At 39.3% G+C, this 12,422-nt stretch overlaps 1 protein-coding gene across 3 annotated transcripts in view; it reads left to right on the forward strand.

Annotated features, from left to right (window-relative positions):
• Positions 1 to 12,422, forward strand: part of spata20 (spermatogenesis associated 20) — a 65,125-nt gene that overhangs the window by 32,982 nt on the left and 19,721 nt on the right. For all 3 annotated transcript variants that reach the window (XR_011685001.1, XM_071461835.1, XM_071461836.1), the window contains exons 14-15: positions 4,567 to 4,766; positions 8,588 to 8,668. Coding sequence is in view for 2 of the 3 variants with exons in the window: in XM_071461835.1 (XP_071317936.1) it covers positions 4,567 to 4,766; positions 8,588 to 8,668 (281 nt within the window). In the remaining variant the exon portion in view is untranslated. The remainder of the gene's footprint in view (positions 1 to 4,566; positions 4,767 to 8,587; positions 8,669 to 12,422) is intronic.

Raw genomic sequence — 12,422 nt, forward strand, 5'->3', positions numbered from 1 at the left:
ATCCTCATCCTGAAAAATATATTAGCACTAAACAGTTTAATCTTGCAGATGCAACAATGTACCAAATAAAACACAACTAAATTATCCAGTAATGTTATAATAACCAGTGGGCAAGTTTATGTATGGTAATGTTGATATGCTTCCTGCTCCAATTTTTCCTGCAAGAATGAAATGCTGGAGTTGTTTTCAAATTATATGTTAAAAGTTGATCTTAAAGAACATTGTGTCACTTGTAATCATTTAATAAACTAAAATATCAAATTGGAATAAATTGTCAGTATAATTTAGAGTCACCTAGCAGTATGGCTCTAGGAATAGCAGTGTTGGTCTGGTGGTTGTTTGGTCATCCGCCTTGGACCAGACTAAAATATCTAAACAACTATTGGATGGATTTTCATTAAATTTAATACAGACATTCATAGTCATAGTCATAGATTACCATAAAATTTGGTACAGATATTCATGTTCCTCTCAGGATGAATTGTAAAAACAGTTGTACTCCTCTGACTTTTTTTCTAGCCCCATCATCAGGCCAAAACTTTGTTCAGTACTTTGGTTTATGACTAAACATCTGCAAAATGAATTACATTCCCACCAGCCTCTGCTGTACCTTGCATTTAGTGCTTAATAGGAAATGTTAGCATGCTAAAGGGCTTTAATATGGTCAGTAAATGAAACATTATACCTGTTAAACACCAGCATGTTAGGATTGTCACTGTGAGCATGTTATGCTGATTTTAATATTTAGCCCAAAGCACAGCTGTGACCAAGTACAGCCTGACAGAGTAGCTAGCAAGGCTGTAGACTTGCTTCATACTTATACCAGAGCCAAGCCCTTTATCGGGAACACCTGTACACTTCCTTATTTGTACAATTAACCAATTACGTGACTGCAGATTGGTCATGAGCTTCAGTTAATGTTGACATCAAACATCAGATCAGAATGGTTACAAACTGTGACCTCTGTGGCTTTGATGTTTGTTGGTGCCAGACAGGCTTGTTAGAGTATTTCTGAAACCACTGATCATCTGGGATTTTCACACACAATATTCTCTAGAGTTTACTCAGAACGGATTTCTGTTGCGGCGCACAGATGGTCAGAATTTTGCTTCAACAGCATGAATCGATGGACCCAACCTGCCTGATGTCAACAGTGGTGATGTTGGTGAAATGGTGTCGGGATGTTTTCATGACATACTTTGGGCCCCTTAATACCAATCAGCCATGTTTGAAAGTTACAGCCTATCTAAGTGTTGTTGCTGACCATGTGCATCCCTTTATAGCCACAATTAAGCCATCCTCGAACGGCTAGTTTGACCATGATAATGCACCATGTCACAAAGTTGTGTCAAGCTGGTTTTCATGAACATAATAATGAGTTCATTGTACCTCAGTGGCCTTCCCAGTCACCAGATATGAATCCAGTAGAACACCTTTGATATGTGGCAGAATAGGAGATTCACAGCATGAATTTGCAGCTGACATATCTGCAGAAATTACATGATGCAGTCATGTCAACATGGAGTAGAATCTCAAAGGAATGTTACTAACATCTTGTGAAATCCATGCCATGAAGAACTGAGGTTGTTTTAAGAGCAAAGGGAGGCTCTACCTAGTGTTAGTATGGTGTTCCTAATGACATGCTTGCAGGGTGTATATATGCAACAGATGTAAAAATAGAGGTCAGTGTCATCAGTCAAAATCTGTATTACATCTTCTGTTTTCTGATCTGTGATGATGAACAGGCAAACTGTTGTCTTTACAAATAAGTACATCTTTTATTCAGTATGCAGTTGAATGTTGCAAAACAGCAATACCACACAATGTCTGGCTAAAATAGGGTTTTTGTACTAATGGGATATAAATATAAATGGATCTGACCTTGACGTGCACTGCAGCCCTTGTTCAGCTGCCAGTCCACTCCTCCAAGGCTGCTTGGCAGTTCAGAGAAGCTGACACCTTGTAGACATGCAGACATGTACTTTTGATCTGTCAGACCAACATTTCCAATCTGGATCTTGTTGCCTGTTTCTTTTTGGTTTTACTCTCAAGCTACCGTATTTTCCGCACTATAGGGCGCACTGGATTATAAGGCGCACTGTCAATGAATGGTCTATTTTCGAACTTTTTTCATATATAAAGCGCACCGGACTATAAGGCGCATTAAGCGAAACAAAACAGTCAGATAAGTCAGTCAAACTTTATTAAACGCGTTCACAATAACTCTCAACATTGTTCAAACGTTAATGAGCGTATTCACAATAACTCCCAACCTTGTTCAGTTGTAACACGTAAAAAAAACACAGTGATACCGCTAAATCAAACGTTAGCGTATTCACAATAACTCCTTATAGGTCCTTATACACACACACCATAATATTATGGTGAAGCACAGTATGTATTACTCCGCGACGCTCCTGACTACGGTAGCCGTAATGCTGCAAGCGGTGCGGCTTTGTAGTTTACCAAAGTCGTACTAAAACATTTTGACAGAGCGCCGTGAGTGCCGTGTACCACACAAAATCGCTTCGAGGTCAGTAAGCACAACCAGAATTAATCCATATATAAGGCGCTCCGGATTATAAGGCGCACTGTCGTTTTTTGAGAAAATTAAAGGCTTTTAAGTGCGCCTTATAGTCCGGAAAATACGGTACTCTGTCTGACAGTGAATGTCTATTTTCATGCCTTGTTTCTCCCAATGGTGTTTTTATTGTCTTGTACTCTCTATTTAGCTTAATATATTTCTCATAATACAGTATGTGCTGTCAGTATGCCGGTCTTTGATTCATTCTAATGGATCTCTTACTGTTTCTTCTCTAGTTTCATACCATTTTATGAATTTTATTTTTGTCAGTTGGAAAGTTAGAACCTTTTGCATGGCCACAGTGCATGCGGCAAACAGGGAAAAAACTTTTGCACCTACTTGTCCTCTTGGGTGCATCATAGTAACCCAAGCTATATTTCATGGTTCACCCCTTTTGAGACCAAAATCATAGTTGGGCTTGGGTCTTCCTTTTTTGTAGTTTGTATATTGGTGGTAATTAGTTTTGTGTCATTTATGTCAAATTATGTCATTGATGTGTACTAGGCTACTGTTCATGTGTTAACATTGAACCTCTGTATAAAGAAGAAACCCTCAAGATAGGGTGAGAATTCTACCTGAGAGATTGTCAGTTTTAATGTTTCAGGTGCTGCAAACTTATATTGTTTCTCCTAAAAAAAAAAAAAAATACACAGACACACACACAAACTTCGGTGCCTGTGACAGACGCAGGCTGAAGCAGGATACCACAGTAGGGAGGAGGAACAGCAAAAAAGCTAATAGTTAGAATTGCTGACAGATTGCAGATAATAGTTACGTGTGTGTATGGGAGTGCCTGTCCCGACTTCACACCTGCTTATGTGTGTGTTTATTGGAGTTGACATGTGAGAGGTTTCTCATCTGAGAGGATTGACTGTGCCATTATCGTGGTGGCACTGTGTAGGGTTGAAGCCCATTAGTGACGCTACAGCTGCTGTAGCCTGTCACTGCAAGAAGGATTACCCTACCACTCCACCACTCTATATCTTACAGCCCTGCCACAGTCCCTTGTGCATATGTGTTTTTGAGTGGTTTGGTTAAAACAATATACAGTATCTCTTTTATTTAAAAATGTAACTGTGTTTGTTAAAATCTTTTTCATCTCCTGTGGCCAAAATGCTTATTCAGCTGTATTCCCATTTGACAGAAGTCGAAAAATGTTGCGATACATCAGCTCAATGTCACTTCAGGTAACAACTCACAAGTCTATTTCGCTCTCTTACACACACATACAAATGCACGCACATTCAGGTACAGGCATCAGGATAATGTCAAGCAGCAGTAATGTTATGAGGTCATAGGTCATGAGAAGATCACCTCTAGACTCACACTGGACAGTGATAAGAGGTAAAGACTGATCACTTAACAGGGCTTAGCCATGAGGTCATCTGTTAGTCCCATCACATCACACTACACAATGTGACTGTGATGGTTGTGTGCTGGGAGGCATGGATTGTGTATCAGTGTTCTATCTTTGCTTGACATACAGTGCATCCAGAAATTGTTCACAGCGCTTCACTTTTTCCACATTTTGTTAGGTTACGGCCTTATTCCAAAAGGGATTAAATTCATTATTTACCTTAAAATTCTACACACAATACCCCATAATGACAAAGTGAAAAAGGTTTGCTGGAAATTTTTGCAAATATATTAAAAATAAAAAACGAAAAAAATCATATGTACGTAAGTATTCTAGATACATTCATAAATCATAAAAATACTAATCATACTTTTAACGTGACCAGAAACAAAGAAAAAAATTGTGCTGTGTATCAGCTATATTTGTTCTGTAAATCGGCAAGCCATTGCTTACACAGTAGCCAGGATAATTTTATAAGAGTGTGTGTCATAGACAGAGTTCTGGTTCAGTTTTTCAAACCTGCACCTACAAAGCTTGGTACTAGAATTGTCTCATTGCCTGCAGTTATCTAAGACTGTTACTTTGGAAGCCTGATGAAAAGGTTGTATATCTTTCTGTCTCTCAGATCAGGATGGAGCTGAGCCCAGTGCTAATTCAGTGTCAGCGTCTAATCTCCTGCGTCTGTCCCACTTCACTGGAAGACAGGAGTGGCTTCAGAGGTCCCAAAAACTACTGACAGCATTCTCTGACCGTCTGACCAGGGTTCCCATTGCTCTGCCTGAAATGGTCCGGACTCTTATGGCACAGCACTACACAATTAAACAGGTTATTCTCACAATCACGCACAAGCACACATGGATTGATGGATACTCTATATGCAAATTCATGCACCAGAGGGATTTATTTTGTCCTTGTGTGTTCATGTGTGTTCACACCTCAAGCCTCGAGTTGGGACACTGTGTAAATAAAAACAGAATGCAATGATTTGCAAATCATTCAATCAATCAAATGTAAACCTGTATTCAGTTGGAAATAGAAGAAAAGACAACATATCAAATGTTGAAATGCTGAAATTTTATTGTTTTATGAAAAACATATGCTCAATTTGAATTTGATGTCAGCAACACATTTCAAAAAAGTTGGGGCAGGGGCAACAAAAGACTTTAAAAGTTGTATAATGCTAAAGAAAACACTTGGAGTATCTCACAACTAATTAGGTTAACTGGCAACAGGTCAGTAGATGATTGGGTATAAAAAGAGGCTCCTAGAGAGGCAGAGTCTCTGTGCAGTGAAGATGATGAGAGGTTCACCACTCTGTGAAAGACTGCGTAGGCAAATAGTGCAACACTTGAAGTATAATGTTCCTCAGTGTAAAATTGCAAAGAATTTGGGAATTGGGAATTTCAGCATCTACAGTTCATAATATCATTAAAAGAATCAGTGAATCCAGAGAAATCTCTGTGTGCAAGGGACAAGGCCAAAAACCAATACTGGATGGCCATGATCTTTGGGTCCTCAGGCGGCATTGCATTATAAACAGACACGATTTTATAGTGGAAATTAGGGTTGTCACAAGAACCGATACTTCCAGTACCAATTCGATACCAACACGCAAAAAATACATCGATACCTGCTTTTTCTGGTACCGTCAGAACCGAATATTTAACTTTTCCCTCGGGGAGCCGTGTCGATTCTTGGCGGAACTGAACCGCGTCCTCCGGGCTCCTGAGAAGAGGGACCATCCAGCCTGTTATCAGCACACATTTCAAAAGCCAGCATCCATGATGGTATGGGGGTGCATTAGTGCCCATGGGTTGTGTAGCTTGCACATCTAGGAAGGCACCATTAATGCTGAATGGTACATACAGGTTTTGGAGCACCATATGCTGTCATCCAGACAACGTCTTTTTCAGAGGAGGCCTTGCATATTTCCGCAAGACAATGCCAAGCCAAATTCTGTGCATATTATGACAGCATGGCTCCGTAGTAGAAGAGTCCGGACGCTAAACTGGCCTGCCTGCAGTCCAGATCTGTCACCCATTGAAAACATTTGGCACATCATGAAACAAAAAATATGACAAAGGAGACCCTGAACAGTTGAGCAGTTAAAATTCTATATCAGGCAAGAATGGGACAACATTTCACTTTCAAAACTCCAGCAACTGATCTCCTCACTTCCCAAACGTTTAGAGAGTGTTGTTAAAAGAACAGGTGATGCAACACAGTTGTAAAAATGCCCCTGTCCCAACTTTTTTGAAATGTGTTGCTGGAATCAAATTAAAATTGAGCATATACTGTAGTTTTCATAAAACAATAAAATGTCTGTTTCAACATTTGATATGTTGTCTTTGTTCTATTTTCAATTAAATATGTGTTTACATGATTTGCACATCATTGGATTCTGTTTTTATTTACATTTTACACTGTTTCCCAACTTTTTTGGAAACGGGGTTGTACTTCAAGTCTTTTTTAGACCAGTGTTTTGCTTGTATTAAAAGATAGGTGGGTTAAAAATGAAAACCTTGCAGTTAATTGTGTAGACCATTACAACTATACTCAGTAATTCGTAGTGACTGGGTAACCAAAGATGTCATGGTCACAGAGCCTGCAGTGTGTGTACCATTATGCATTCTATATCTGTAGCTAAATGAGCATCTACTACTGTACTTTTTGGCTGGACCACAACAACAGGCCCATAATCGTGAATGTTGTTGACTGACTTATTGACTGATGAACGAATTGGCACAGTTTCTATTAGGAGGTGTTTACAGCCTGCAGTGTTGCCAATGTAGCCCATTTTAACTGAACTAAACTGAGGAGGGATTAGACATCAAACAACAAGCGTTTGAACCAGTAGTGCAAATTCATTCCATTTGTATCATTATTGTTAAGCCCTGGCTTTCTTTTGTGAGCCCTAAAGACTGGCTTAGCTTGGGGAGTGGGCATGTTTACCTGGCTGTTAGCCTAAACTCATTTTCATGTCCGCCCACTGAAAGCAAGTGTTTCTGCTTGCCTGACAAATTGTGTGAGAACAAGACATTACATTTACCAACAAAAAGTAAACCAAACAATACACAGTAACTGGGCAAAAACTGATCAAGAGGCTGGCAAAACAATGAACATTCCCATATTAGCTGCGCTAACTCAATGCCATTATGCACCGAAGTGAAAATCTGTGCAAGTAAACTAAACTGCTAAAGCAGGCCCCAATGCTACAGATGACAATATTCTTTTAACAGTAAGATGTCTTCAGTGAGCAAATGTTTTAATAATCCTGGTTCATATATTATTGCTGCAACGACAGCATTTTTCAGTATTGATGATAAATGAAATGTTTGTGATTAACCAAATGATTTCCTTAACATGTAAGGTTATTGCTGCAACGACAGCATTTTTCAGTATTGATGATAAATGAAATGTTTGTGATTAACCAAATGATTTCCTTAACATGTAAGGTATGGTGACACATATGAGTAACAATTTACATAGAGACTAAAGTGATGTCTTCAAAGTGATGTTGAAGTGATGTCAAACCAATAAATAGAAAAATTCCAAAAAAGTGTTCAATTTACTGCACAAATATGACAGACGGGAAATCCTCACTCTGGAGAATTGTTAGATATTTTTGTTTCTATTTTGAGTTTAATGTTGTGCTATACTTCTGCAAGATTCATTGCACATCTAATATAGATTTGAAATTTCTCTTACTACTGAGAAAAAAAATGAGCAGGATGCACACACCACAATATCAAGTGTTATGTCTCAATGTAAAATTTCCCTGTTTTTTAACTTTCAATAGCCTCTCCATTCCTTTTCTATTATTTATAATGTATGCTTTTTCTACCACAGTTGCTGCAGCTCATAAATAAATAAATCTCAACCTCTCCAACTATAACTTGTGTGGAGGCTCAAAGCACCATGATATAAACCCTGTTTGGATGAACCTGTACTTGCAAAGATCCCTACTTAGACAAGAAGGTTTTTTCGCCTCAGTTGACTGTTGTAGGTCAATGGAGGACACTTGCTCTTTCTCAGCTCTCTACATATATACACACTTAATCCCTGGACACACTGACTTTCCAAATCTTTTTTCCCTGATTTTTAACAGCCATCATGCATTTAATGGGCTATTTGAGCTGTTCATCCTCAGTTATATAATCGGTTTTCAAATATTAACACCCTCAGTTAGCCTGAAACCACTCAAACCAGCATACTACCAAAGCACAGCTGTTGTCCCTAAGTTTCTTGGTCATCACTAAGAAAACTTTAAGCTTGAAAGCATGTCCTCAATAATCAAAGGAACAAAGACAGAAATAACAAGAGAAGAAACAGAGAGGAGGGGGATAGTTCACCCCCTGTCCATCAGATATGACCTGTGCAGGATGAGTTGGGGCGATGGGGCGAGGGTAATGAGCTCAGGGGCGAGGCAAGGCGAGACACTCCCAGACAAAACACCTGCCTCCCTTGTTACTGCTACAAATACAGTACTAACCTCTATCGCTTCCTCCCCGTCTCCCTTCCTTTTATGTGTCACCTTTCCCCTGTTATTTCACTCTATTCATACTCTTTCATCTCGTTATCTCTTATTCCTCTTCCCTTACTCCCTTTCCTTCACATTTTCTCTTCTCAATTTTTATTTTTTTTAGATTGTGATCTGTGGCCAGAGGGATGCCCCAGACACCACAAGTCTTCTAGCAGCAGTCAATTCAGTCTTCTTACCACATAAGGTAAGTGTTTCAGATCCTGTGTGGGTGGGTGCATGTGTTTGTATGAAAGAGTGACGCATCAACTTGACAAATTTACCATCAGGCCAAAAACCTGTCATCGGTCCCCAAAGCAACCCTGAAAAAGAGAAGATGAACTTACAGCACATAGACATGCACTGATTTACTCCGACATCAGTACCTTTTGTAGTGGCAGCAGATTCACAGTAACCTTTGTAACATGCACACACAAACGTGCACATACAGATGCACTGTGGGACCAACCTAGAACAGTGCCTGGGGTGTTGGCTCGTTAAAGTGTGGTTCTTTAAAGGTCAGCCTGATCTCCTCTCCTCTCCTCTCCTCTCCTCTCCTCTCAGTGTATTCATTTCTCAGCTATCTCTTTTAGTTGACCATGAAGCCCTTCTCAAACATTTTATTGCCTAGTGGCTCTGCAGTTGCAGAGATTCTTTGTGTGTGTGTGTGTCTGTCCCTGTCAGCGCTGGCACAGGCTGTTGGTTATGATTTGGACAGCTGTCAGTTTGAGTCAGACTTAAATTCTGTATGGATGGATCTCTATGCCACGCTTCTCAGAAGCTTCCACCTTAAAGTGTAACAGAATTCCCTGCATTTCAGCAACAAAATTTGATATTTTAAAGGAACAGAGTGACAGCAGGCAGTTTATCATAAAAGCTAGCACCCTAGCTTAGCACATAGAATGGAGTTACAGCTCCCAATCACATACCCCCCATAAAACCTATCGTTATTACACTTAATTTTTACCCAACAGATTAATTTTAATTAATAAGCTTTAGAGGTGCTATTTGGTAGTTTTTTAACCTTTGCACAGAACCAGCTGTTTTCAGCTGTTTCCATTCTTCATGTTAACATAAGATATTTTATAATATTGTGCAGATTATTAGGGATTCTGCGATTAGTTGCCGTAAATGATGACGTTAGCAGTGAAAATGCATCAAAATCAATATTTATAAATAAAAGCATTTTCTGTTTTCATCATTTATGGTCACATTGCTTCTCTGTCCTTTGCTCTCCAGGCAAGACAGGGCTGCATTGTCAGTGCAGGCCATAGACTGTATATAAAAATGGATGTCGACGCTGGCTCCGGAAAATGAAGCCAATGCGGAAGTGCCTTAAACCTGCATTCTATCGTATGACCATCAGGGGGCAACACCACTGGTTGCAAAAAGAAGTCCGATTGTATGGAAGTCTATGAGAAAATGACCCTACTTCTCACTTGGTTTATGACCCCAGTAAACGTTTTCATAACGAGTTTATGGTCTCAATCGCTAATTTCGAGTCTTCTTCAATACAACATGATGTTCATTTTTAAAATTATAGTCCCATTTAATTTAAAATAGATGATAAAGTAGGGTATGCATTGGGGCGTGGCTAACGTATGATTGACACATTTTGGCTTGTCAATCAAGAGCAGTCCCTTTTAACTATTAACTATTAAAAGTACTTTAACACTTCGTAATAAAGTTTACCTCGACTTATGGAAAATGACTTCGGATTCAGCAGTGCTGCGTAGCCTAAAGATTGATGCTGTTGTCAGGTCGACAGTTTAGGTGGGTGGGCACAGTAACCTCGGCTCTCAGGTCAGCCCCACCCCTCGCTCCTCCTCAGCTCCACCCTCTTCTCCAAATATGGTTTCTTCTGGTTTCAAAAAAATCAAGATGGCGGCGGCCAAATTGCAAACTCGAGGCTTCAAAACGGCAATTCGCAAACCAATGGGTGACGTCACGGTGGGTTGCCACTTGGTGCAGGCGCATGCACACACATACACAAACACACACACACACACAGTGAACAACAGGACTGTCTGCACTGGACACAGAACCAGGTGAAGTAAAGATAACTCAAAGATTACTTGAATTGATGACATCTATTACTGTACTGTATGCTACTGTAAGTGAAATAAAAAGTAAATAAATACTTTGTCAAACCACCTGTTTAACAAACATCTAGAGGAGAGATATTTCAACTATTTTGTTCGCTGTCTCCCGGTGTCTTTTACACAATAATGTTGCGCTGGTTAAGCTAACAGCTAACTGTTGGGAAAAGCAAATACAAAAGCTGTCTGTACACAGTGCAACCAGTCAAAAAATGTGAAGGATTAATTCATTTGTAAGTTTTCTGTCTTCATTAATAGGGAGAGCTTTTTAATATCTTTAGTCCTTGTAGCTGCTAAATACTCTCAAAAAGCCATAAAGTCGTCTGCTGCTAAGTAAATATCTAGGCCAGAATCTGGGCTCATTCTGCGTTGATTGACTGTGCCAATGTGTCATTTAGATTTTCCGGAGGAAAACTAATAGTTTAGATTAATCGACTAAGTGATAAAGCACTTGATAGATTAATCAATAGAAACATAGTAATTAGTAGCAGCCCAACAAACTGATTGCATTTTTTTATGTTCTAACCCCATAAACAAACTTGTTTAGATTCTTGTAGAACTTGTCTGTGTGAAAGCTATGCTGAGCACTTTCTTCACTTTTGTTTTGAATACAGCTTGACTTAAATGATTATCTAATATTGGACCCTCTAATGTGATTTTGACTGCATTATTCTTCGTTTAGTTGGTAGAGAGGCAATTTTTCCTCTGTTGATTTTTTTATCCAAAGGTTTCCTGAAGAAAAGGGGTCTCAATCTCAGGCAAAAATACACCCATGTTATTGTAATGAAGTAGAAAAAGCAGCAGCACAAAGTATATCATATCCAATGGGATTAGCTTTTGGTGTCTTTTATTGGCATTTCTAGACATGTAGTGAGTGTGTGTGTCCTCACTGTGTGTGTCCTGAGTAAACTGGTAACAATAAAACATAACAATATGTCAGCTGTGTGGAACTTTTACAAAATGTGTGAGATTGACATAACGTACGCCATTGTGCGCTCTTTCTAGTTTGTGCAGTCTTCTGCAGGGAGAAGGTCTCCTCTCTCGCCACCTCAGAGGTGGTGGGAGATGGGGAGGTGGTGGGAAATGGGTTACCACAGGTCTCCCTACTAGTGTGGGGAACCTATCAAATAGCACACTTGTATTTCTGTACAGTATTAGCATATAAACATACAATTACCGGGCAGATTTCACATGATGATGTAATTGATAACTTTGCATGATGGAAAGTAAGAATGGTCAGGCTTTAGATGACAGTTGTACAAATTAAAATGTGTGTGTCTTGTTTGAAATGTGGTGCTATGACAAATCACAAAAAATTATCAATATTGGCCATGAATCAGCCATGGATCGGATCAAAAAACAGCATAACAATACCAAATGCACTTACTTCACAAAATATTTATTCATCAGAACAGACCAATCACTGTGTTAGGCTGCATTAAAATTCATGACGGATGAAAAAAAGTGCAAAGTGTAAAAAATATTAAATGTCACAGAAAATAATTATGCAAAAGAGGGAATCAACTTGCAACAGTAACTCAGTCAGCTGACTAGTGGTCTTCAGGCGTCCGACCAAACAAACATTTTGGTAAGCAGCCAAACACTGTTACATTGTCAAGTTCAAATCCATTCATTTTACATATTGTTTTACCAATGTGATTTTGTATGGTGCGCATTGTGATCACCCACAAAAATGTGAGGATTACTTCAGGACATGGTTCTCACTTTATCAGTAAGCATTCATGTACACTTTTACCTCCCAACATAACTCAAGGTGCTGGCTTACCTGTACATGGCAACTCGGATGGGGGAGTGAGGTGAGCGAGAGAAATTTGATATCATCCATATTGTTGCCTTTTGGAA

Source organism: Trachinotus anak, unplaced genomic scaffold, assembly GCF_046630095.1.
Source record: "Trachinotus anak isolate AG129_WGS33_773 ecotype Australia unplaced genomic scaffold, CSIRO_AGI_Tana_v1 ptg000025l, whole genome shotgun sequence".
Taxonomy (NCBI): domain Eukaryota; kingdom Metazoa; phylum Chordata; class Actinopteri; order Carangiformes; family Carangidae; genus Trachinotus; species Trachinotus anak.